The following is a 27175-nucleotide window of genomic DNA, read 5'->3' as shown; positions in this document are numbered from 1 at the left end:
AATTTTTTTTTCATCAGAAAGAAACACCACTCGCCAATGCTGCGTTTTGGGCTGCGAGAAAAGGAAACCTGGCTCTCCTCCAGCTGCTCCTGAACAGTGGGCGAGTGGATGTGGACTGCAAAGACAGTGTATGCACACAACGCACCTACACCCACAGCACTAATTTTACATCACTTTCCATAGCCCCCTGTGCAGAGGGTGTGGCAGGAATCTAACGTGAGACATTGGAGAGTCTTATGGCACTTAGGGGTGATTTAAAACCTTCTCTTGTCAGAAAGCAAGTTTGAAACTCAAGATAAAGTAGCGTGATGATTTACGTCAGTGGCAAGGGGTTAGGAATTTGCCAGCACTCAAAAATGTGTCTTACGCAGTTATTTGTGGTGCTGACATTAAAAACACAGGTCCTAGCACCTCGGGCTTCTCTTTGCAAGGAAATGTCATTGTAGTGATAGATCATAGTGAAAAGTTGACTCAACTGAGCCCAGGTAGAAATGATTCTGTCAGCTGGCAGAGCTCCTCATAATTAGAAGAACTGCTGGCCTCCTAACTTCTTTCTCCTCCACTCCAGTGTCTTCTGGACTTGGCACCAACTTGAAGGCACAGTAAGATTGTCAAGCAAAGAGGAGCCCAGACACATGATAGACAGATTTCATGGGGATTTCCTTACTGTAACTGGCATGGGTTGAAATAAGTTTTGAGATTAGAAATGGATTGAAAACACAGGTACTGGGTATGTCTTGCTATTCTGCCTACAACATATGGAGATATACTTGATTGTACTAAGCTGTGGCAAAAAGCAGAGGAAAACAGAGGTTGAGAAGTTCCCAGGTTTCTTTCTTTTGAGGTTGGGAATGACTGACTGAGAGTCATTCCTGTGTTGTACAGGATTAGTGATACTTCCAGCCTGAAACATGAACCTGCCACAGCTTCTCCCACTTTGAACACCTTCAAAGTACAAGAGATTTTCTAAACCCACTGACTTTAAACTATCTTTTCGTTTTCATTTCATTTTTGCCCTGAAGGCAAGTATTCGTCCTGCAGTACTTCTGGAGCTGATGCTATGACTGTCATTCTGACAGAGAGGGAAGGATGTTCACGTGGGGGCATGAAGTAAACAGGACACAGATTGATATAAAGAAATAAGGCCCACTACTGCTTGTTTTTTCTCAAAAGAAGACTAATCTGGTCAAGAATTTTTACAACGCACTGAAAAATATCCTGACTCATTAATTATATCAGGCACACAAATTTGCTAGACTAAAATATTTTTGTACAACTAAAGCTGCATGCTGTTTTTTTGTAACGTCACACATTCCTTCTTTAAATTGAACTGGGATGTATGAGTGTTTTAGAAGGCTGAGTTTCATCCTTATGCATGTGATTTCTGTGTACTGTCCATACACCACATACATATATCCTAAATCTTACTCAGTTCACTGGAGCAGTGACCTTATGGGGTACTGAGGGAACTTGAATGCATAGTCCTGGTATGGAAAGTTCTCTCCTATAATGTGAAGAGTCGCAAAGTGAGTTTGCTCTCATCATTTGGATAGGGAGTTAGTATTCAAATCACCCAGACCTTACTCTTGACTATGAGTCAGAATTAAGTGACTCAGCTAAGTCACTCAGCTCGTGTGTCTAAGATTATTCTTCTGGAAATGATGCAAAGATCTTTGGAATTCTCTTCTAAAAATACAGTGTATAAATCAAAAACATTCTTGTTATTGTTGTTGCACTTATTTTGGGACAATAAAGTGAAGTCATTGCAGACACATTTGTTGAACGGTCAGGCCTTAGCACTGCAGGCAAGTCTGTAATGTTTTTGCTTTAACACCTGCTAATGGCTCATTTTCAAAGTATTCTTGATAGTAAGTTCTATATTATACCACATTTTTTCGATGATCATGAGCTTCCTTCAGCATTTCAGAAGAGGTGCTGTCTCTTCCAGACAGCCTGATTCATTGCTGGAGGTGTCTCTTGAAGGTATTGACTTGTTTTTCCTTACTCCCAGCTTGGCACAACAGCTCTGATGGTAGCATCTTACTATGGCCACGTAGATTGTGTACGGGAATTGGTGTTGCAAGGAGCGGATATCAATCTGCAGAGAGAGGTAGGAGAAGTTCTGCATTCAAACAGGGATTGATTAAGTGACCGTTGGTTTATTGCAAATAGAAAGAGTGTTGCCTGTTGCTTTTTGCCAATTGCTTCTTTGTCACATGTTGTGCAGTGCATGTCTAAACAGGGTCTGTTCTCCTGAGGGCATCAAGGAATCAGATGTCTGGAATTTATACTAGAAAATGAGAAGCCAGAGGTACATTTATAAATAATTCATCAAACACTTCCAGCACATCTGGTTGGTGAGGGGCAGTTACATCTGAGATGTAACCCCCCAGGGTTACACCATTTATGCATCTTCAGTTTTACTTATTGGAACAGTAATTTACAGCTCTCTGGATGGGATAAATGATAAGGAGAAGTCCTTTACCTTTTGATTTGCAGAGTCTGGTCATTAAAACGGAGTGGATGCCACTGCTAGCCCGGGCATTATTTTGACTCAGTATGCTTTGGAGTTTCTGCCTCTTAGTCTGAGCCGACTCATCTCTAACAATCACACAGCTTTATCACCTGTACCCTTCCCTGCATCTGTTTTGCATTCAAGGCATCTCTCGTGCCGTGACATGCTTGCTCATGGAAGGGATGTCAATGGGTGGTTTTCGGAAAGTGCCTTCCCCTCATATTCCATGTAAATGATTGTAAGGAATATCTGCAGCCTCTTTGCTCTGTGTTCTGGCTCTGGGACAGTGACAGTTGAACTGGTCCTAAGAGAAGAGCAGTTTAAGGAGGGCATGCAGTAACACGGGACGGCAGCAGGCAGTGCAGAACAGCGGTATGCTCGTTGCTTTAACAATGCAAGCCAATGTTTCTTGCTTGCCTTGGTTACCTGGAAATAGAGCATTAATCTCATGCTGACATCCGCAAGTTACTGAGTCAGTGAATGCCATGTTCGACGATATAAGTGTCTTTGCACTTACTGGTCTGAACTTGCTCTAACCATGATCGTCAGTGTCTTTCAGTGAGGTCCTGTTCCAACAAAACATGTATTTAAACATGTCCCTTCCCTTAGGTAAACATTGTGTGAAAAGCAGCAACAAAAGGAAAAGTCGAGAACAGTTTTGTGGAGCTGCTCTGGAGTATCACTCAGGACATAGTGATTCAGCAAGCCAACAAAAAACGAAACACTGAAATCCTCCTCCTCTGTTGCAGAGAGGAAACAAAATAGATTTAAGTTTAAGCCCTAAAGACCAACAGCACTGTTCTGAAACTAAATCCACATACTCAAACCAGTGCTCTTGTACTCCGAAGTTGTTGTGAATGCTGGGGAACTGAAAGCCCTACAAATGTGTCTGGGAGAGAGGGCTCTGAAATGGTCTTAAGGGGCCATGTGCTATTGTAAAGGCGTTGGGCGCTGGAGTGAATTGCATGTGTAGCTCCCCTTTCTTGCACCTTCTACATGGGATGAGAGCCCAAAGTCAGGAAAGCCTCTTTATTTCTTTCTCTCCTTTCTTTCCTTTTTTTCTTTCTTTCTTTCTTTCTTTCCTTTCTTTCCTTTCTTTTCTTTCTTTCTTTCTTTCTTTCTTTCTTTCTTTCTTTCTTTCTTTCTTTCTTTCTTTCTTTCTTTCTTTCTTTCTTTCTTTCTTTCTTTCTTTCTTTCTTTCTTTCTTTCTTTCTTTCTTTCTTTCTTTCTTTCTTTCTTTCTTTCTTTCTTTCCTTTCTTCCTTCCTTTCTTCCTTCCTTTCTTCCTTCTCTGTCTTTCTTTCTCTCTCCCCGCTCTTATCTCTCTCTTTCTCTCCTTCTCTTTCTCTCTTACTCCCTTTCTCCTGTCCTCCCTCCCTCGCTCCCTCCCTCCCTTCCCTCCTTTCCTTCCCTCCTTTCCTTCCTTTCTTCCTTTTTTCTTCTGTCCAGCCATTAAAATCTTACATATTCATTTTTTGGGTCCTGATTTACTCACATGTTAATGACAGTATTTTGTACAACTAGTATAAGATACAGGGTTGCAGTTCTTCAGTGAGGTTAATGGAAAGCAGGAGTTGCAGGACTGGTTATAGTCGCTCGAGGGCTGCTTTGCTGGATGGGGAGCTACTGCTGCAAGAGACAAGGATGAATTACTCCAACAGCAGTCACATTTTGTCAGTGGAGAGTCAAGCAAGGTGGAGCTCTGCTGTATTAAATAACTGCCTCCCTGGTCTTTCCACACCCTGATCCAAATCCATCCCATGCTCCTATTTGTCTCAGATTGTAGTGGCAGGTGGAATAGGAGTTGATTTTAGATTGGCTGTTCCTCTGTTGCGCAAGACTGTTTTTTTCTCACTCTGGGCTTGCATTCCCTATCTGGTGATAGGGGTAGAAGTGAGTTAATCTTAAGAGGTCTATATTAGAAACGGTGCAGAAGCTCCTTGTGAAACTTGGCTTTTACTCAAATATATGATGCTGGATGGATTTCTCAGTGCAATGGGAAGAAAACTGACCTAAGATACCTGTTGTCCTCCGGAGTCCTCAAAATCATAATGGCTTTTCAGCTGATATTCAACTGACTGTGCTCAATATTTTTTAATTTGAAATGTATATATGTCAGCCAAGCATGTTATGTGTTTGGGATTTTTTTAATCCATTTTTTCCTTGCAGTCAGGTGCAACTCCTCTGTTCTTTGCTGCACAGCAAGGCCACAACGATGTAGTGAAGTTTCTCTTTGAATTTGGAGCCTCCACTGAATTTAAGAATAAAGTAAGATGACGGATCTTTTCTTGCATGCTGATACATTCTGACAACCAAGGCTGTTTTCTCTTATTCACATGAAACATGACATGGCAGCAGGAAGATGATAAAAGGATTTCCTCACTTAAATGTTTTCTGAGTTATGTGAGTAATGCAACATATTGTGAAAATATTAACTTGGGACTAGCTTTTACTACCTAGACTTAATGGCATAAGTTGATCAAAGATCAGTCCCTTGATGGTGATATCAGTCTTTTCTCTTAAGCCATCCTCCAATACAAGAACAAAGGATCTTTTTGTACATCTTAGGTAGGATCCCATTTTAGGTGTATATGTACTTGCAGAGACTGAAATTTCGTGTACATTGGGATGTCTCTGCATACTACCGTAGCAGACATAAGAGTACAATGGCTTCAGTCCTCCCTAAGTTCCCATTTACTCATCTGTGACAAGCAGATGAAATATACCTCAGAGCTTCTATTTCTTTGTTCAGGCAGCTCTTTATTCAGAATCTTCTTAGAATAGCCAAAAGCACAGATGGCAGAGCCTAGGTGTCGTTCATCACCCCTCGTGGGGGAACAGCATTAAGGACAGCAGTTCATCACTGACAGCAGTACATCAACTCAGTTTCTTTGCCCAAGGCTGTATTAGCACCTCTGCTGTCAGCAAACAGAACCGAAAGCAACATATTTTCATTAAATGTTCTTGCCCTTGACATGCTGGCCATATTTTTGAGCATTCCCATAATCTGGGGAGGACACTTGCCATTCACTTACTCTGGTATCCATAATGATGTGTTTGAAGAAGAAGAAATAGTGCTTTACCCCACATTAACTAATTTTTCAAGATGTTATAATCTGTGATTTGAATGACTCCCTCAACCCATACCTGCTTTCCAGAGTCCCTGGAAATAAAGACTTTAAATACTAAGGAAATTGATGGAACATCAGCAACTCAACTCCTTATGCGCCAGGGACTAAAAATCCTGAGGTTTTGTGGCCAGAGTCCACACACGCCCATACAGTAGTATTTCAGTACCCCAGGGAGCTATGCTTGTGGTAAGCAACTCTCTGACCACAGCAGCAATCACTAAATTTAAAAACATGAATGAAATTTTGGCTGTTTAACACAACATGGAGTGCAGCTGTGAAACTTGGCAATGTAGGAGGTTGCAATGTTTAACAGTACAACTGGATTTTAAAGTGCTGGGTAATCTCACATGGGACAGAGCTATTGAGAGAAGCTACACATTAAAATAAGGGTTACTTCTTAATCTTTTATTTCAGGGTGTAAGTGAGGGTTAGCAAGATTCAGAAGGATCATCATCTCTTGCATTCAGTTGTATACAGTTGGGCGAGTGAAGTTACACTGTCCTTTGAGTCATCTGGCCTATAAAAAGTGGCCATTCTGAAGCAACAAAGGTGTCCCAGGTGTAGGGGAAGCCTGGACTACTCACTGCAGCTCATCATCCAATTGGACAGTGTTTTTGCAGAGGGAGGGAAAGAGGTGAATGTGGGAAACTTGGTAAGGAGGGAAGACAGGCTGAATATCTTATTCTGTCCATAGGGACAATTACACCTTCACCAAACCTTTGCACAGCCTGTGAACTAGGAGTTTGCGAAGAGGCCAAGATTTGGCCCAGAAGGTGAACAGCAGGCTTGAAATTGTCTGATCCTTCATGACAATATATAATCTTTTATAAAGCATGCAAAATATATTGACATGAGTCAATAGGGCAGATAAAAGGGAGTAAAGATCTAAATGGTAAGAAAATATTCCTATGTTCAGCTGCTCCTAATGGCTTCCATCTTTGGATAAATGCAGGTTTGGGCTCTGCTGTTGCTCACTTTGAAACTTTGCTCCCAGCCCTCATATTCCTTCCTGCCTCCTCTTCTGAATTCAGACCTGACTTGGCCCATTTGCCAGTCCTAAGTATCTTTTAAGCTGCAGGTTGCTCTTCCTCTCCAGGCCACAGTTTTCTGCCACTTCCAGTCAAGCTGGTTGTAAGAGAACACCGACTCCCACAGGACATAACATGACAAACTGGCTTGCGTTGTCTATGTGAGGCTGTTTTCCAGCGGCATCAAATGTATATATCCAAGTGCTCCCTCCTTCTCATCACTTCTTCAGGAGGTGTATCAATGACTTCACCACTCACAGTATTACACAAGCTCTGGTGCATGAAAAGGCTCTTAAGAGGTGAACAAAGGACAGCTGGGTTAAAATGAATCTGTTCAAGACTAAAATGACACTGGTTTAAAAGGTTGAGATTAGCTATCATGTCCGTGCTCCCTTTGCTGAAAGCATCTGCTCTCTCTGAACAGCAGTATGAGGGCTTTGCTAGATTCATCATTAATTCTGTGAGCTGTCCTGGAAATGACCATGTTCATTCTGTTCACTCTTGATGACTGCGGCTCTTCTGAAATGAGTATTTAGCCACAGCGATCCAAGTGCTTACAGCTTCAAGGTTGGACCACTGAATTTTTAGACCAAGTCTGGGTGGGAAACCAACTCGTAATTTGTGCAGCAGTGTACCTGAGCTGAAGGCACCACTGAGAATGTACTGCATTGACGGTATGCATCTTCCATCGGGCTTCTAGTGTGTTTTTGTATCAGTTCAGTTTTCTGATTTAATAGTGTGGTTTTCATAGTTTAGAATTATTCCGTCAAACCATTGTTCTGTTAACAGGTGACTAAGAGAGCAGGCTCCGCCATTCCCCCTCAACCCCTGAACAATATAGTTGACAAAATATGCCTTTTCAGGTCAGAGATAAGGCATTTTCTGATTAAGGCACTCAACTGGGAGCAGCACTGGAAAACATATGGCTGATCCTGGCTGTTTTTAAAGGGCACTGCAAAATTAATCAGTTTACAAAGAACTTTCTATTATAAATGAAGATGTGGAACTGAAATGAGAAAACAAATTGGGTGTATCCTAGGAAACAGAGACTTTAAAGCAAGAAAATGCAAAGCCCAACATCTTTTTCATGTACCTCTATAAATTGTAATTACTACATGTTACTCATATCTGAGAGCAATGGAGAACTATCTTACTATAGGCATTCAATTCTTGTTACCCCTTGTGTCATTAGAGTTGGTATTCACTACAACAGACAAAGCAAACATGTTCTAAAACGGTTTCATAAAGTAATTAACAATAATTGCTGATGTTGTAAAGAGAATAAACAGTACTATTGAAGGTTATTATATATATATTTTAAAATACATATTATTCAATAATATTATTCTGCATTGTCTGACATCTCTAGAAGTATGCATCATAAATTGAAACGTGTTGTTCTCTTTTCTTACCCTGAGACATCTTATAAGCATGTGGGTTCTTAAAAGGGTTTGCATGGTGGCTCTACACCAGACAGCGTGGTCTTAACAGGCGCTGCTGTTCCAAGCGCTCACATGGGAGACTGGCAGCTGCTGGATGTGCCACCAGTGACAGGGACAGACTGCATGGGGATAAGAAAAAGGGTTTCAGAGGAAGAATTACAGAGGTGGCTGAGAGAACCGGCTCCTACCTGAGCTGGAAGGGTTTGCAGTGAAGGATTAATAGAACCTGCATTGTGTCAGGAAAACAGCATATGAGCGAGGAATAAACCCAAGGTGACGTGTCTTCTCTCAGCTCACGTGTCCCTGCTCCTGCTTGCTGCCCTGCTCAGAGTTTCCAAGAGGCTTGCCAGTACCAAAGATGCTGCTTCAGCTTTTTACTCATCTTGCTGAAGCCAAAAGGGAAAGAGGGAATCATGTGACTGAAAGGGATTTTAAAACTGTCATTTATTACTTCTTTTTTTTTTTTTTTTTTTCCCACAATTCGTCTGCTTTCCCAATGGCATGTAAAACATTGGGGTCTCCAGCTAGAGCGTGCTAGAGGAAATGCTCTTGTGCTGGCAAAAAGGGAAGAAAGTGTGAGAGTGTCGTGGTTTAGCCCGGCCGGCAACTAAATGCCACGCAGCTGCTCGCTCACCCTACCCCACCCCGATGGAAAAGGAAAGAGAATCAAAGGGGAAACGGGAAGGAGACTTGTGAGTTGAGATAAGAACAATTTAATAATTGAAATTAAAATAAAATTAAAAATTAGAATGATAAAAATAATAAAACCCACTATAATAATATATTATAATATATAAAATTATAATAATATATACAATCAAGTGATGCACAGTGTAAATGCTCACCACCCAGTGACCAACACCCAGCCCGTCCCAGCAAGTGATACGGAAACAGAGAAGTCCTGAAACCACGTGGAATATTCCATTGGCCAATTTGGCCCTCAATCCTAAGTCTAAGATCAAATCCTAAACTAGGAGTTGTGAGTCCTTTGCTTCGGCCATGCTGCCCCGCAGGTTGCCGTGTTCCCGCACGCTGGCAAAACATGGGAGGCTGCAAAGTCCTTGATGTCTCAGCTCAACTATAAACATCAGTTGCGCTACCAACATTCTTCTCATAACAAATCCCATACTAAGTTCAAAACACAGCTCTACTCTAGCTATTAAAAAGAAAAACTAACTCTGTCCCAGCTGAAACTAGGACAAAAAGAAAGTAAGATGGAAGGTCAGTAGGGGTGGGGAGGGGCTGAGTTTTTCTCCGTCTAAGAAACCACGAACTTTCACACTGTTTGACAATTCCTCTAATTAACTGAGTGTTGTCTTACCACATGGTCTTTTCAGTGAAACAGATTTCTGGTCCCAACTTCTCTTTTCTTTCAGCAAGACCAGCTCTTTATCTGAGCATTCAAATGAATCTCAGTCTCTTCTTTTGAATGTATTCACTTCATAGGAGACACAGTAGAAAAGGTCTTAGAGCCCAATCGTCTTCCTGACCAGGGTGAAATCTTTGAGTCAAGGAGTTGTTACCCAGTTCTTTCTGGCCCAGTAAACATTTGATTCAAGATGAGCAGCTGAAATTGTAGACCACCAAATGTTTTTTTCCTCATCCCTAAACTCTCATCAGGGTGATCTAGGAAACTTGGTCACTCTACTCTGATTTACATTGTATATTTTGAAAATGTGTTACTCGTTCTAAAAATGTATCTGTCTAGAACTGTTCATTAGATTCAACCAAATATTTGGTCAGGATCCCCATTTTGAGACGCTTAGACATATCCTGCGAGAAGTGTCTCCCTTCTTAAACCTCAAAGGTGGGATCACACAGTTGTACTCCAAGTGCTGAGTGTCAGCTCTGCTGTGCTAACTGTGGTTAGCTTTGCAGGTCTGCCTTTGACTTGGGACCTGCCATTTGGTTTCCTCCAGAAATTATGTTAGTAACCAAACAATCTTCTTAAAATAACAAGAGTTTGTCAAGAACACAAGAATTTTAGAAAACAAAAACCAGACCATAAAGCAATAAACAAACTATTCCCATATACAGCTAACTGAGCATGTCTATTTACCTGCCATACAGGGAACCTCAATATTTTTAAGCTTCCTAAAACTTGTCCTTCCCTGCCTCTCCACAGAGGACCTCCACTCTGGATAGCACAGTTTCTCTTCTTAACTCACTAGCCTTTCTCTCTCCATTTCCTTCAGGGAAAGAGTCTTTAAAAATGTCTCTGTTTTTCGTTTGTAGCCCTTTGATCTCGTAACTCACTGCTCGAGCAAAATTTGGCTTTCAGCCGGTCAGAGACAGGAAATAGGTTTCCCTAAGCTATTATTTTTTGCCATTGTCTTTTAAGTGTGTATAAGGTGTTTTTTAATCCAGGAACAATTGTGGTTGCTTTTCTGTTTTGTTCCAGCAGTTCCTATGAAATTAGGGTAGTTTAATTTGACAGGAAAGTCTAATGACTCATGTAGCTATAGACGAAACTTAACTCTGCTGACCTGATTACATGCTATATTTACTCAAATAATCTAGAATTAATAGGCAATTCTTAGATTGTCACATAACAGCTTCACATCTGAGACTTTGCTGGCGCTTGAGCCTTGTTTGCTTTTTAATGTCGTAGGGGTGAAGGCTGAATATGAGGTTTTGAGGGTAGCTATAGACAGTGCGTGCATTAGTTCTGTCAGAACTTGAGTTTTCATGAAGTTGTTATAGGCATGAAATAGCACCACAGATTAATAAATTTGATTGGCACTTCCCATTATAAAAGATCTATTTGGTCATTCAGGCTGTAACTTCTTTTGTGAATATCTGTCTGTGTGGAAAATTTCAGACAAAACTTTGGAGCTGTTTCAAAGGCTGAGGGAAAACACAATCTTTTGCCCACATTAGTAACAGCTCTAGAAACCATTTATCTGAAATACTTTAGATAGCTTATCTTGTGGAGGAAGGGCTTGAGACTGGGAGAAGGCAGAGGAGAGAGAAGACCTCTGGTGTGGATGATTTGAGGTGTGCGTCCTCCTTGCACAATGGTATGGTGCCATCCCAGGCAGAAGATAAGAACTTCCTCTCTACATCAGTATCAGAAATAATGTTAATTTTTGAGTGGGGCACAGTGCACTTAAGATGGCAAGAACTACATTTGCTATATCTCAGTTGTTTCAGCTGGCTTGGAGTCAATTGCCAGCGACTCGGAGGTGTTTCCCTTCTCAAACAGCTGCCAAGGGAGTGTCTCTACAAGCAACATTTGACGCATGTGCCTAGGTCTCCCTTTAGTGGCAATGTACAGCAACTATAACAGCCTCGGATTGGTCCCACCTGCAGGGATCACTTCTTCAGCAGAACTAATGGGGCTTTCAGTGATGGTCATGGGTTTGGTCTGATTCATACTTGTTGTGGTTTAGCCCAGCTGGCAACTAAATGCCACACAGCTGCTCGCTCACCCTTCCCCACCCCTAGGGGATGGGGAAGAAAATTAAAGGAGAAAAGGAGCCGCATGGATTGAGATAAGAACAATTTAATAATAATAATATATGAAAAAATATATATGTATTATGATAATAATATATACAAACAAGTGACACACAGTGTAATTGCTCACCACCCAATGACCAAGCCCTGTCCCGTCCCAGCTAAAGATCCTGAAACAGATAAGTCCTGACACCGCAATCCCAGATGAGTGAGAGGCCCAAAAGGAGAGCAAGAGATAACTAGCACTCCGAGAGTCCAAAAGTGAAAACCCCCAGAAGCGCAAAAGCCCTTCTTTCTGGTCAGCCCTCATCTATATACTGGGCATGATGTTGCATGATACGGAACACTTCAGTGGCCAATTTGGCGCTTGATCCTAAGTCTAAGTTCAGATCATGAGGGGAGTTGTGGACCCTTCGTCCCGGCCATGCCCTCCCCCAGCCTATTGTGCTCCTGTACACTGGCAAAAACATGTGAAGCTGAAAGGTCCTTGCTGTCTCAGTGCCAACTATAAACATCAGTGTGCTATCAACATTCTTCTCATAACAAATCCCAGACTAAAACCAAAACACAGAGCTCTTCTAGCTGCTGAAAAGAAAAACTAACTCTGTCCCAGCCGACACCAGGACAACACTCCCATAGTTAGCTAGCATGCTTTAAAATGAATCCTCCCTATTCTTCTTGAAGCCAACAATCAACAGGTGAGAGGCAGGACATGAGGTTCTGGCCAAAGAAGAGTAGATGATCAGTAGGCTTTGGAGGAGGGCAAAGGTGTGCTGGCAGTGGTGGGGGATTTGGCTGTAAAGGAAAGAGATATAGAGGAGCTTGCAGTTGTGAAGGGAACAAAGCTTCTAGTGGGAAGGCAGAAGACGAGGAACAAAAAGCAGTTTTCTTAGTCCCTCACTTAGAAGACGTCAGGAGAAAAATGTTTATAGTGACAGAGCCAAGTTTAAAGTTTTATGTGGTGAGAGTTGGTGTTAAGATTATGAAAGATTCAGTAGCTAGTCCCTACAGAATTGCTGTGTGCCAAATTCTGAAAAGCCTTAAAATTTGCACTTTTTTTTATGGTGATGTTCAGTCCAGCACCTGCCCTCTCACCTGACTGTACCCGTTCTTTGCCTTTTCACAGGATGGAGGTACTGCTCTTCTAGCTGCTTGTCAGTATGGGCATGCAAAAGTAGTGGAAACTCTGTTGAAGCACGGTGCCAACATTCATGATCAACTTTACGTGAGTTATTTGACACAGATAATATTGACAACACTGGCGGTGGAACAAATGTGCTGTTAGTTGGACAACAGCAGATACTCTGGCTCCAGCACAGAGAAGCATTTGCCAAACATCATGGTTTTATAGTACTCTGCTCTTCTAAGATGTGAATTTTGTTAACTGTCTGCTTTTCATGATCCTGGGAGTAGTAGCACAAAATGAGAAAAGACGATTTTTCTGCCTTTTGGTTCGTTATCTGTATGAAGGATATGTACCAGATTAGGTTTGTGCTATCCATTACCCTCAAAGAAAAGACCATGTCATGTTCTACCATGATTTGCGCTGCAGACAGACGAGTGAACAGCTATAAAGCCACTGACGTACTAGAGAATCAGTTAATCAGTTTTCTGCCAGATAGGGTAGTAAAAGTTGTGTTGTCTTTAATTTTTTTTTTTTTTTAATATCAGTTAAAATTATGTCATTTGGTATTTGTGCATCTCTACCTTGTCAGTGCTTTGGGCGAACATCGTGATTTAATGGTTAAATGGCTGAACTGACGTCGTTTAGTTTTCAGAAAGCTGGAGTGAGCCAGTGAAGCACTGGCTTTAATTTACTCCAACAGAGCCACAAATAAGTTGAGCTTTTCAGTGTTCAACAGAAATGAGTGGCAGATTTTCCCTCCACTTCCCATCACTCTTTCCTACCCCAGGGCACTCAAGACTGAACAAAAGGAAGTTATTCCCCAGGGATATACGATTTTTTTACAGCCCTTTCCATGGGGTTTGGATCTGCAGGATGCTGTCACACTCCACTCGCATGAGTGTGCATGGGGAGCCCAGGGCTGGTGACCACAGAAGCCACCAGCATGCTAGGGGCCCTGCACTGGTCGCACAGGGGGTCCCCACCTCTCTGCTGCCCTCACCCTGCATTTATGAAGAAGGGTGTCCTGCCCTCGCTGCTGCACAAATAGCAGCAAACAGCCTTTCTAATCGGAGGGCAGTGATTCATACCTCTGCATACGGTAATCCCGGAGGTTACCACTCAGTTTAAAAATAGCCATGCTGCCACACCTGCAGATGCCTACCTAGAAGTAAAGGCAGTAAAATAACTTCCTTGTTGTCTCTCCTGAAAATGAGCAATATTTGCAATTGGATTTTGAGATGTGTTTTTATTGCTCACAGCCATTGGGCGAGACCAGTCAGAAACAGCTGGTTAATAATATAAGAACACTATCTCTAGAAAACGAGCGTTAGCCTAGCTCCTTTTGTGAGACGTTGCCAAGCTGCTTTTGTGAAGTGATATCTGGCTGGCAGTTTCACTGACAGGTGGTCAAATGAGCAGGATTTCAAGCATGCTTGTCGGTAGTCCTCTCAAAATCATCACAATAGATAGATGTTTTAATCTTAAATTGACTCGTGTGAAGGGTAGAGAAGACAGGAGAATACCCTAACTAAACTGTATTTCTTGCAGGAATTAATATCTTATAGCCTCAAAACAGCTTTCTCATTACAGCATCAATTCAAATCAAGTACAAAAACCTAAATAGTTTTTAAATTATTGGATAATAGAGAAGCCAAGGTTCTCCATCTTGATTGATGCTATAATAAAGAGCTCCTTTACTATTACACAACCTCGTTTACTTTCTAAATGTAACTGTTCTCACTACCTCTGTCTCTGAAGGAAGCCTGCAAAGGACCTGATACCATCACCCTATTTCATGTACTCGCATAGCAACCCGGAAAAAACAGCCCCTCAGAGGGCCCAGAGATATTCATCTATAGTGCCAGCAGACACCTCTCTTGTTTACCAGGACATTTGTCTTGAAATCAATGTCAAACATTTTAAATTTGGTCCCTGGGGCACTGTATTCAGCTCATGCTTCACTAGGCCTATGCTGAGTTTTGCAGGAAGGGGAGTAGCTAAGCAGTATCTCCAGGCAGACAACAGCATTCGGTACCAACATAGTGATGCACCAACAAGGTCAACAACAGGCTTCCACTAAAATGCTCTGTATTTTGTAATAAGCATATGCATAAATTGGTTGGAAGATGTGTACATCTGAGATGTGGTGAAGGGATTCATTCATGTCTGTTTAAACTAAAAGAACCTCACCTCCTGGGAAAACTTGCCCTAGCATGTTCTGTGCTGAGTGCTATGGATATAGGATGGGTAAACATCTGTCCCACCCTCAATCCAGGTTTTCACTTCCAGTTCGTTGGATGGATTCTAATACTATTTGAAATTTTTTCATCAAAAAACATTAATGAAATATGACTTTTACATTTTTTTCCTAAGGAAAAAATTTCTGTGAAGCCAAATGCTGAAGCGCATCTGCACATTAAAGACCTGTTGAGAAAAGAAAAATCCCGTAATGTTCACTTCCTTCACATGCCTTTTGCAGGAAAACGATGATTTCTGATAGGGCTATGCAATACTCTATCTTGCATGTGCTACTTTTACATTATTATATTACAGGTGAAGTCTCTTCTACAAGATGTGTCAGGGCAGTGGCATGGTAGTTGCTGGGGTGGCAGAGTATTATGGCACAGTACTATGGCACAGTACTTAGTCCTTCAGCCTCAAGGGCAGACTTCAATGCTGGAGTCTTCAGTTCTGCAAAACAAATGTTTTCACCATATATGCCTATGTAGTAGAACACTTCTGCATGGACATATAAAAGCTAAATGAACCAAAATAAATATATTTTACTATATAGGAATGGATTTCTTGTTATATAGATCAATGCTTCAATGAACTAGATTCTTATTATTCCAGATCTGGGATTTAATGCTCAGTTTGGTATATGACGGGAGCCAGTACTTATGCGTGCTGAATGAAAACGTTACCATAGTTTGTTATGAATTAGTCTTTGGATTTTGGTAGTTATTTCTTGAACTTTGCTATATATGTGCTCTTACACTACATAATAGCTTAAGAAGGAGAACTTGATTCAGTTTAGTTTGGTTTTGCATGGAAGAAATGGCATAATTTTAACACAGTGTAAGCTGGATTTATTTGTTCTCAGGATGGAGCTTCTGCAATTTTCCTGGCAGCACAAGGAGGCTATCTGGATGTCATCCGACTGCTGCTTTCTTCAGGAGCAAAGGTTAACCAGCCACGGCAGGTAGGCTCAATGCTTCAGGGAAGAGCTGGAGTCTAATTATTAAATTTTACAGTCATGAAAAATTAATGCTGGATTAGAGAGATTTTCTAGGTGTTAAACTAACTGAGGGATATGTAAGCATACATGATGTACAGAAACATCTATAAAAGCTATCTTGGTTTCCTAAAAAGGATTTCTTAATTGTTTAGCTGTTTCTAGACTCTAAAGTCAGTGCATGAACAGCACATTTAGATGCTGCTTTGAGTAGGCAGATGTGGGAGTTGCACAGCTAGCTTTACTCCCAGCACTTAGAAAAATGTCTGGTTAGAGACAGGGCTTCGCAGGAATCTGCCTGCTTTGAGAGAGCCTCTCCTGTGGTCTGCTGAATCCCTGCAGGCAAGGTAGCCCTCCTGCATCTTCACTGCACGTTTAAATTGATGGGATAAGGTCTTGTCCTTGCAGTCAGTCATGTCTGTCTGCCAGGTGGCTGTGATCACCAACTGCAGCAAGTACAAAATCAGCAGGCAAGAGCAAATGAATGTGAAAACTATTGTAACAGTGGACAACGTGGCATGTGAACAAGCTTTGCCAGGTATTTTCAGTGTTTCCTTTCATCTACACCAAAAAGCCTTGACACATTGTAGCCTGGCAGCAGAGATTAATCTATATGACTTCTCCTGCATCTGTAGGTCTGCGTAGCCTCCTTGCTGCTCCTGTAGTATAAGGAAATCGCGTTAGCATTTTATGTGCCCAAACTAAAGTAATTTTCCTGCTGCCTCTTCCCCCATCTCTCCAGCATGAGAGCTGTGCTGGCAGCTACTCCCTGAACTGATGCTTTAGCTGCTTCTAGACTGCCTCTACGCTGTCTCCCAAGATCAAGATTAAGAAACGCTGTTAAAAGTTGTTAATTAATGCAGTCTAAAAGATCAATGTAGAAGGATAGACCAAGGTATGCCATAATGCCTTTCGAGTGGGTCAAAATAAAGTTGAGGAGCCTTAGGTTTAGCTCCACCGTGTTGCCATAAAAACTACATTCTGCTAACCGTAATTATAATGCCCCAGCTAATGCTTTCTGACAATATTTTTTTAGCTCTCTAATCCAATTTCTACAACACAATGTTTCATGAGGCATTTTTAGATCTGAGTTGAAGCAAAGACTTGACTCTGTCTGAACATTCCTCCTGGCTCTGTTTCATCTCCGGCAATACAGGCTTACTTTGCTTCAGGGTACCTCCGATCCCTGCTAAGATTACGCCTGGATAAATCCATGGCATTTGTATTTGGACTCACTGTAACCTGAAACATTTCCTTAACAAATGGAACATTTCTACTGTTTAATTAGTAAAGTAATGGTTGGATGGACTTCAGTCTCTTTCTTACAAACACACTTGTACTTTGTTCGAAGGTGGCATGTTGGTCATGAGGAATGTAGCTGTAGATGGGGCAGTTTCGATGCCAGATGACTGTCACTGCTGGTTACGAACTACACTGCTCTCACTGCTGTAGGAAACTTTTCTAAGCAATGCAACATCGAATACAGGGCTGGCCACAGCTGCAGAGTGCCAGGTGTGAGTTCATGCTTCTCCTTCCTCATGGTGTCCAGGTTTTCCTCTCTACCTTGTGAATTTGGGGGCTTAACTCATCTGCCTGAGCACGTGCATCTGCCCTGTATGTCATCTCCAGCTGCTGCAGTGGGTACCAGTTCCCCTTTGGTCTCGTGCCCCATCTCCCAGTCCCATGGGGTGTTCCTGACACTAGGGCATCTTGGATGGCACTGGCCGTCCATGTGCAGGCCCTTCAGCTCAGCTCTCACAAGACAAAACAGTCAAGCTTCGTGGTGAGTGTCTTCCTTGGCAATGTAATTTCTCTTGGTTTTTAGCCACCTTGTGTTCTTTCTGACATTGTGGAGCTGGGCAGGAATTCTTTTGTCATCTTTTTGTCTAGACAGAGCTGGGGGCAGTGTCTGAAGCCTGGTGTGGGAGATGTTTCTTTGCTTCTCCAACTGAAAAACAAAGTGAGATTATTTGGCAATGAATTTTACACTCTCTTTTGGCAACCTGTGTCCCAGCAGGCTTAGTCTGACTGACTAAGCAGATTCAAAATACTTTGAAAATTAACTTTTTTTTTCTTAACACATGATATGCAATTACATGTATGTGTAAGCTAGTAAACCTATATAGAATGTAAACTTAAGCAAGCAATTTATTAGCAAGAATTCAGCTGATGTAGTGGTGCGAGTGGATTGATGGGCAGAACAGTAGAGGAGATGACACCGAGTAGCCTGAGAATAGGTGCTCTCTGTCCCTGGAGGTCCTTACTCGGAATTTGAGGAGCATTTCACTTCCCACCCTAATCTGGCCCTTTCTAAAACTCCAAGCCGCAAGCAAATGCTGAGATTCAAAGCTGCAAAGCGAAGTCATTAGTTAAGGGGTAAGAGAAAGAGCATCAGAAATTTTGGTCAGAGTACTTTGGAACTGCTGGCTACTGGATATAACAAGATGTCCATATATATTAGCTTGTAATCAAATACAGAAATAAGCACAGCTTAAAAACATATCGGGTATTTAACATTATTCTAGGAATGTAATGGTTTGCAGTCTGCTGGGTGGGTTGAGCGACAAGGAAGGGAAAGTAGTTTTTGAACTGCCTCTTTCCCTATTCTCACTTTCTTCCTGACTCATCTCCAAGCTCTAATATCTGGACACAGGAATTCTCATGTGGCCTCTTAGTACATTGTAGTATCTCTTTTGCACCATACATGAAAATGGACAGAAATCTCATCTGCTCCATATAAATATTATACATGCTTGCATGAACCTGCCTGTTAGATGCTGTTTGTTTCAGAGAGAGAAGCTGACAATAGCCAGTGTGAGCCCACCATCAACTTCATCATCTTTCTCTCTTCAGGCTGAGTCCTCCAAGACAGTTACTCTTTCTCACAATGTAATTCTGCCTCTAGCCTATAACTGAGATTCTGAGGCTGCTCTCAGATATCTATTTTCCAAGATTTATAGGCTTTTTCAGTGCCACTATTGCTATTTTCTAGAGCCCTCTGGTGGGGGGAGTTAAGAAAAAATATGGAGTGTCAGCTTACTGGTAAGGAAAACACTACAAATTGGAGAGGGACGTTTTTTGCCATCATGCTAACATCATATACGCTGTATACAAGAGAGCCTTTGTTAATTTTGAATCACGAAGAACACTCATGGTATTAACAGGATATATACTAGAATTAGGTCAGTCACTAATTTCAATGAGTTAATTTATAGAGAAATGATACAAGAGTGAGCAAACATCCTGTTCCTCACCATTTGAGAAGACTGACAGTCTCAGGATATGCATTTGCTCTTTCTCACAATCAGAAAAAGGGAAGCCCAGAATATTACATCAAAGGAAGAAATAACTTTTCTGTTTCTTCCGAAGGATTAAGTCAGTAGCCCATAGAAAGCAAAGAATTGGTTCAACCATGGTTTTTTGGGTTGCATGAGAAAGTCATATGAATCTTCAGTTGGCACTGAGGAGGGAGATTGCTTCTTTGATCAAGGTGGAGATATTTTATTTAAAGTAAGAAGTTGTTTTCCAAAACTTCTCATTAAGGCTCTTTCGGAAGCCCCAGTATGTTTCGTCTGCCTTTTTCCTGCCAAATCTTCAGGCTGCTGAGGGTGGCGAGGGGAACTGGCAAGCGCTGAAGGCAGAAGCAGGCACCCCGCTATGCGAGACCTTGATTTTATGTTAAAGTCCATACAGGCAAAGCCTTTTGTTAAAGGCCCACGAGAATCCGTTTGGCACCACACAACCTCCAGTAGCCTGGAGAATCAGGCCATTTAGAACCAAAAGGAGGAAAAGACACAAAACTGAATTATAATTGCGGCAAGAAATGCTTCTAATGCTTTAACTCACTTTTGCCTTTGCGATGGAAATCCATCACGAAGTTTAGCTTATTCTGAATGTGCATTTTATTTTCTGAGTTTTTTTGCTCAAATAATGATTGCTTAGGACAATTTTCCCAAGCCAGATTGTTTCATGCTGGATTCCTTGATAATTGCCTTGTTTTCTAGTGAAATTCATTAAGATAAAATTTGTGAAATATTCACCATCATTGTTGGATGGTTTTGACTGGGACAGAGTTAGTTTTTAGCAGCTAGAAGAGCTCTGTGTTTTGGATTTAGCCTGGGGTTTGTTATGAGAAGAATGTTGATAGCGCACTGATGTTTATAGTTAGTACTGAGACAGCGAGGACCTTTCAGCTTCCCATGTTTTGCCACTGTACAGGAGCACAACAGGCTGGCGGGGAGCATGGCCAGGACAAAGGGAAGCCCTCCAAAGAGAAAGAGCCCACGGAAGAGGCAAGATGTTTTTACCAGATTCCCTGAGATTGGATAATGTAAATTAATACTGAAAGTTTGTGATTAACTTACATTGTTCCTTAGCTTCTATAAACAACTTGCACTCCATCTGTACAGAGACCCAGTTGCAGGATCTGCACACGCATGCTGAGATTTCCCTGTATCTTCTGTCATGTCTAGCCACCTAGACTTCAAACCACACAGGACACCTTTGCCTTCACATTTCAAACTTCCCCATGTATGTTAGGCATGGCTGGTAAGCCAAAGAGGGCTTTAACTGTTCACGCAGCAATGCACATTTCAGGATAACTGTGTGAGAGAAAGCAGCTCAAGGTGTCTCTCCTCCACAACTGGAGCGGTTCTGACTCAATACACCGAGCTCCTGTGTGCTTTTGGACGCAACTCTGCCTATGTCTGTCTGCAACGCAGGATTTAATTGAGGAATTGAAATACGTCCATTCCAGTAGGCAGACTTGGGTGGTAAAATACCAGGAAGCACAGGATCTCTAAATGAAACCATTAGCAGTCTCATTTTGTTTGCAGGATGGGACGGCTCCCTTGTGGATTGCATCGCAGATGGGTCACAGCGAAGTGGTGCGAGTAATGCTGCTCCGGGGAGCTGAGCGAGATGCCGCGCGGGACGTGAGTAGCACTTTTTCCAGTGCTCTGTCTGCAGCTTCACCCTCCGAGCTTCTTTTGAGGCTGCAGGTCTGCCCAAATGGAGGCCTGGTGTTCCCAGCATCCATCCTGTTTGCCAAGTTGTAAAGTCCCATCGTGGGCTCCCTTTTTCCCATTGTGTGTGGGACAGCTTCCTGGAGGGACCTTCTGGAATAAGGAATGGAAATGTCCGTATAAATGAGAGACAAAGATGATATATGGTGTCACTGGTCCATTTTACCGTGAAGTTTTCATCTGTCAGAGGAACAATCCTCCAGATGCCCTAAAACCAGCAGCATATGCTGTGGAGGTGCCTCCTCAAAGACGATGAGCAGAGGAGACCCTCCTCTGAGGTGCACGGGAGAGTTGGCATTTCCCTCCCTGCCGAGGGGAACACAGGTAAAGTATTGGTAACAACCAAACTGACCTTCCTCTCTCCTTTAAAGGATGGCACAACTGCTTTACTGAAGGCTGCCATTAAAGGGTACAACAACGTGATAGAAGAGTTGCTGAAATTCTCTCCCACACTTGGCCTGCTGAAGGTCAGTAGTGAAACACACAGATTTTTAGTCAGAAACTCAAGAAGGCAAAGGGTCTGATGAAAGACCTGATGTTTATGACTGTGCCAGTAGGAGACAATAATGAGCTTAAGCCCAAAAAAACAAAGAGAAAAATGAAATTATCTCCTTTACCCTTTAATGCCACACACAAATTAATCTTTTCAGATGAAATTATAAATTTGAGTTTTGGAATGAGGAAGCACACTGTGTCGTAGAAGGAATTCTTTTGCTTTTTGTCATCTGATTTTATTTCTACAGTAAATTAATTGCTCTCGATGGTGCAGTTGTTAGCATTATATCTGCCCTCTGTTATATTTAGTCAGCAAAATAGTATCCTAAGAGATCTGTGTGAGCAGATTCTCCACTTAATTTTGTTTTCTTCTGAATTCAAAAAGTGACTTGAAAAATAACAGATACTTGGAAGCTGCTTTTTAATAGCTGTTCCAATTTTATGTGCCTATAAATCACATACTTTGATAGCCTTTGTGCATGCAGCTAATTGGCAATTTTGATGTACTTGAAAAATTAGGTGGCATTGACTTAGTTGTTAATTACAAGTATGAAATAACTTCCACACTTATTTGAACTGTCAGTTTGCAGCCACAAACAAAAGGCCAGCCATAAAACAATCACCATTCAGCTGTCTGACAGTGAGACCATTAGTCATCAGAGAAAGAAGATAAAATGCACAGATGGTTTCCATTACTGTTTGTGCTTCTGTTTCACTTCCTAATGGCTGGTTTTGCCAGGCAGAAGCAAGTGCTGTGTTCATTTCATCTCTAATCTATTGACAAGGGTAATTTCTAAAAGGAAGTATTGCTGCGGTAAAGTGAACTTGACTCTCATTTTTATTAAAGCATTTAAAATCACCTCCTTCATAGCCCACTAGCCTGCCAGCACCCTGTCTAAATCAGACCCTATACCTTTGATGACCTAAACTCTTCCATGTTACTTCTTTCTCATTCATAGGTTTGTTCTTTGCAAACCTTTGTGTTTCACTGCCTTTTGGTTCACTGCTTCCCGTGCACAGTACAAACATCTCCGTTGGTATTTTCTAGAACGGGACCTCTGCTCTCCATGCGGCCGTCCTGAGTGGCAATGTGAGGACAGTGGCGCTGCTCCTCGAAGCAGGAGCAGACCCGTGCCTGAGGAACAAGGTACGTCCTGGCACGCCATCCCAGGCGAGGAGTGGGTAGGGAGTGGCGAGTGGCGGAGCTGCGTGTGCCGCAGAGGTGGTGGCAGCCCACGCTTCTGAGTTGGTCCGTGGTTGCCTCGAGCCTCTCCTGAACACCAGCGTTCGGTCCGTTTGTTTCTGCACACAGGCATCTATAAGGGTGCTAGGCAGTACCACTGGGATGCTGGTATTTGTGAAGTTACATCCGTCTGAGAATAACCAAACCATGCACTCGCTGACTCCAGCACCACAGATGAAATTGTTAACTGTAATGAGTCATAGGCTAGCTAGGTTGCATTTTAGGGAAATAGTAATCTGTTACTGTTTTGATGAGTCATAAATTATATTCTTGTCTCTACAGATGTGTAAGGAGGGTATTTCCACAGGAAGAGAAGTGTGTGTCCGGGTACCTTTGATAAGAACACTTGGTTAGAATTCCACAGACTGCTAAAACAAAAACATCTCCCAAATTACATGCATCTTTCCCATATCTTACTGTAAATCAGTTAGTTTATTGAAATAGTTTCATATTCTTTTTATAACAGCACTTTTTCTGCAGAAAACTTGTCTTGGTTTTTGTTCTGTGAAGTGTTTTAACATTACATGTTTGATAATTTCCATGAGAATGTCTTCCTCTGAGCTGGGTTTATGAACTATTTGCTGCTAGTATTTGATATCTAGCTGGGTTTGTTAAGCTGTGAATGGGTGGTCTGGTATTTACTTCTGGTTTATGACTGAGTGAATGAAAGTTTGTAATACAAGTACTCCAGCACATACCTTCTATGGTTTTGGTCTTTTAACATTAAAATCTGAGCCTGTTATTTCTGTATCATTCCAGTTGATGGCAGCAGAGTTAATGCCTCGCAAGCAGTAGTCCGTGTTAACAGGCACTTTGTTTTGCTGTTATCATCCAAGCAATGCACAATATTTTTCTGCTACTGATGGTGATTTGCAGCAGGATGGTGTGCAGTATAAGGAAGTCTCCTACTGATTTAAAAAAACAAAAAAACGACATGCAATTTGGCACCACGGAGTACGTTTGCAGGAGAAAAGTAGCATCATTATAAATACTGTATTCAGTAAAAGGCAGAAGAACGAACTCTGAAGTTCTATTACCAATCCTACAGAATAGTGCTATTTCATAGCAAGTATTTTCTTGGATTTTAATGGACGTTAGTACTTAAAGACCTGCCTCATCTCCCCCAAAGTATCAGCAGCTATGCTATTACTTCTGTAGCAGAAGCATAGGGAGCCCAAGGGACACCATTTAGCCTGGGCAGTCAGCACAGAATAAGCTGACCACTCAAAGCCCATGCTGGGATTATTTTGAAGATTTAGGTGAGACTTGCACACTGAAAGACAATTTCTTAATGTATCTCCAACAGTGGTGGAGACAACACTGGAATAAACACGTCATTACGATGCCCAGTACCATCTTTTTTAGAGTTTGATACTTTTAAACCATGTTTTGGAAATACTCGTTCCTTTCTGCTAACCTCAAGGTGTTTTTTGTTCCAGGCAAATGAACTGCCAGCAGAACTAACCAAAAATGAACGCATCCTCCGACTCCTCCGCACGAAGGAAAAGCAAAGGAAAAGCTAATGCAGCCCTGTAGCAAATGCAGTTTGACAGAGATGCGCCCTGACCAGAGTAGCATGACCGTAAACCTAGGTTGCCCGAGAAGGGCTTGTTGGAACAGTTTGCAGAACTGATTAGCCTCTCCAGTACACGCTCCCTGAACGCACGAGGCCCTCACCACAGGGTCGCCACGGGCCAGGGCCTCCGCCCAGCATCGCTGAATGCAGAAGGACTACAACGAGAGCAGGGTTTGGCCTGGAAGCTGCGTTTGCATTGCAGCCCTGCCTACACTCCAGGATCTCACCGGTCCCAGCACCGATGTTCGCTCCTCTGCGCCTGCAGCGTACGTGTCCCTGCGCAGGCAAGCACTCCTGACGTTTCAGACGCACGTCCCTGTACTGGCATGGCCGCACATCTGTAACGAGTGCCTCAGGGCGCACTTGTGGGTCGGAAGCACTCGGCCCTTGTGCCAAAAGGACGCCCAGACCTCACAGCTGTTTGGGTGCAGCTGGTTCCGGAGCAGCCCCATGATGCCGCTGCCCTCCCTTTGCTGGCAGAGCTGGCTCAGACCATTCCTCTCTACCTCCGAGTGCCGCATGGGGCTAGAGGTGAGATCCCACCTGCGATGCCCCAACAGGAAAAGTCCTCCTGCCAGCCCAGGGCTTTGGTAACAATCTGGCTACTACGTGAAGCTCCGTAAAAGTGATCCAGAACATTACAAATTATGCCAAAAGCTACCAACCAAACAATAAGCAAGGAGATGTCCTCCTCGGTTGTAGCATCTTGATCTGTCAATCTGTCCAGCAACAGAAACACCGTGGAGCAGTCGATAGCATTTTGCAATGTGCATGCAGTGCTACGGGGAATCCGTCCCCAACCCTACAGTCTACGTACATGTGTGTTTGTGGGTAGAGGAGGACCGGTTATTGAGCAAACCCTGGTGCAAGTCCATCAGAAATTTAGCTGTCGGGCACAACGGCACAGATGCTATACAAGTGGTACACGTATGTTCTGCACACGCATATATGTGACACTATGGTTTAGTACACATGGCTGCTATGCAATGCACTTGTCCCCCAGGTCTGTGGGATAAGTTAAGCAGCGTACAGGTGTTTCAACAGCTGGTGAGAGGGTTACACATAGCCACACTTGAACAGGCCCACTAATTAATGCAGGCATGAAAAATGAACTCTCAAGAGCAGTTTTGGGCTTTGTTGTGGTTGAGATGCTTGGACATGCTATTAGTGCCTGTCTGGGGAAGGCAGTGCAAATTGTAGATTGTTTGTGAAGAGCTATGTTTTAACCATGCTGCTGTAAGACACCCCATTAAAACCCTGTCATTTTTGCAGTATAAACAGTATATACTACATCCTGTTAGCCCCAAAAACATTAGAGATTATTTTAATAGTGAGTTGAGCTATAAAGTTAGTTCAGTACATGAATCCAGGCATTTCACCTACCTTCAAACTTTGGCAAATTACTGAAAAATTGCTTTAGAAGTTGAAGACAGAGAAGATAATTGTAAGGAAACAAAGTATTCCCTGCTTAAAAAATGTCTGCCTAGGATTCAGCTGAACTGTCGCACTTTTGCTTCAGTGAGTTAAAAAACCCCAAACTTTTAGTGAGCTAGCACAAATGAATGTAGTTTATTTAGTGAAAATTAGCTATACATATTACCAAACTATAAAGTTATTCTTTTTATAAGTAAGTTAGGTAAGAAGTAAGGGTTCTGGTAAAGAGGACAGAAGTGGGCGTACCTTTGCTTGCAAGCTGGAATTACTATTCAATTTCTATTCAGCATTAGAAAGGAAAGCTTTAAGTTTTCCAACAATATGAGAAGACACCAGAAAAATTTCACTGTTTAGGTAATTCATGCTGCTGTATTTTTACATTAAAATGATGTTGTGCCTAACGGAAACTTGCAGACAAACTGGTACAGAACCAAAGAGTTATGCAAGATGCTTAGAGGATGATTGTATCCAGGATTAAGTTCTGCAAGGGACTGAAAAACACTGAGCATGCAGAAATCTCAAGAGCTTTATTGGGAACTTAAGTTGCACAGCATTACATGGGACTGGACTCTAACTTCTTTAGCAAGCCACACTGGAGAGGATAGGTTTATTTGGAGACCCCAGTGCATTGAAGAGGGACTCCAGGTAGCCTGGCCTCAGTATTGATCTTTCTCCCTAAAGTTTCTTCAGATCAACAGCTGGGAACAACCACACTCTTAAGATGAAAAGCCCTTTCACAGTTGTAAAGGAAGAGGATAATCATAAGAAGGTCTTTGGTAGTCATGCTGGGTGAGCAATAAATACTCTTAATATCAGACAGGCTGTAATGATCAAGCAGCCTTCCTAAAAAATGTGGAAGCATCCACTGCTAGTGAGAGTCTCCTATTCTTTCCTGATGGCAGAGTATAGGAGAGAGGACAGGGCAAGCCAACAGTGGTCCTGTGACAGCTGAAGTAAGCAAGCTGAGCTGACAACATGCACAGGTGTCCAGTATCTGCAGGTGGCCTCTCCTTTATGCCGTGTGTATTTTCTTGCACGAGGGGTCTCACCCCAAAGGGAACACCTACTCAGCAAAGAGCTGCTTCTTGAACTATGCCTGTCCATGGGAAGATGCATGTCTGCTCCCCACCGTTTAGAGTAGGACTTTTCAAGTCGTGTGTCCAGCTGCCTCTGTGACTGGCCACCGCAGCCAGGGCTGTCGTGCAATGAGCGAAGAAGACTTGGGATGCTGCATCCTGTACAGAGCATCTGCTGACCTTCTTCTGAGAGCATGCAGCTATCAAGTCCTCTTTTTTTTGAGTAATATTGGGCTATAACTGGCTTCTCTTATTTCTAAACAAAATTTGAAATGTGGGTGTCGTGTGTTAAGCCGCTCTGGCAACCAAACCCCACACAGTCGCTCACTCACCCTCCCCCAGCCCCAGGGATGAGGGAGAGAATTAAAGGATAAACGGGAAACCCGTGGGTT

At 42.5% G+C, this 27175-nt stretch overlaps 1 protein-coding gene across 2 annotated transcripts in view; it reads left to right on the top strand.

The window, feature by feature from the left end:
* The window catches only part of ANKRD29 (ankyrin repeat domain 29), a 30234-nt gene extending 6014 nt beyond the window's left edge, over positions 1 to 24220 (top strand). Inside the window, exons 2-10 of one of the 2 annotated variants that reach the window (XM_086609232.1) lie at positions 18 to 128; positions 2012 to 2110; positions 4684 to 4782; positions 12701 to 12799; positions 15804 to 15902; positions 20771 to 20869; positions 21331 to 21426; positions 22503 to 22601; positions 24137 to 24220. In XM_086609232.1, coding sequence (XP_086465358.1) covers positions 18 to 128; positions 2012 to 2110; positions 4684 to 4782; positions 12701 to 12799; positions 15804 to 15902; positions 20771 to 20869; positions 21331 to 21426; positions 22503 to 22601; positions 24137 to 24220 — 885 coding nt within the window. The remainder of the gene's footprint in view (positions 1 to 17; positions 129 to 2011; positions 2111 to 4683; positions 4783 to 12700; positions 12800 to 15803; positions 15903 to 20770; positions 20870 to 21330; positions 21427 to 22502; positions 22602 to 24136) is intronic. The other variant, XM_086609233.1, reaches the window with a different exon arrangement.
* Positions 24221 to 27175: the final 2955 nt, after the last annotated feature.

Source organism: Tauraco erythrolophus, chromosome 3, assembly GCF_009769465.1.
Source record: "Tauraco erythrolophus isolate bTauEry1 chromosome 3, bTauEry1.pri, whole genome shotgun sequence".
Lineage (NCBI taxonomy): Eukaryota > Metazoa > Chordata > Aves > Musophagiformes > Musophagidae > Tauraco > Tauraco erythrolophus.
This window is presented reverse-complemented; position numbering and strand designations above follow the sequence as displayed.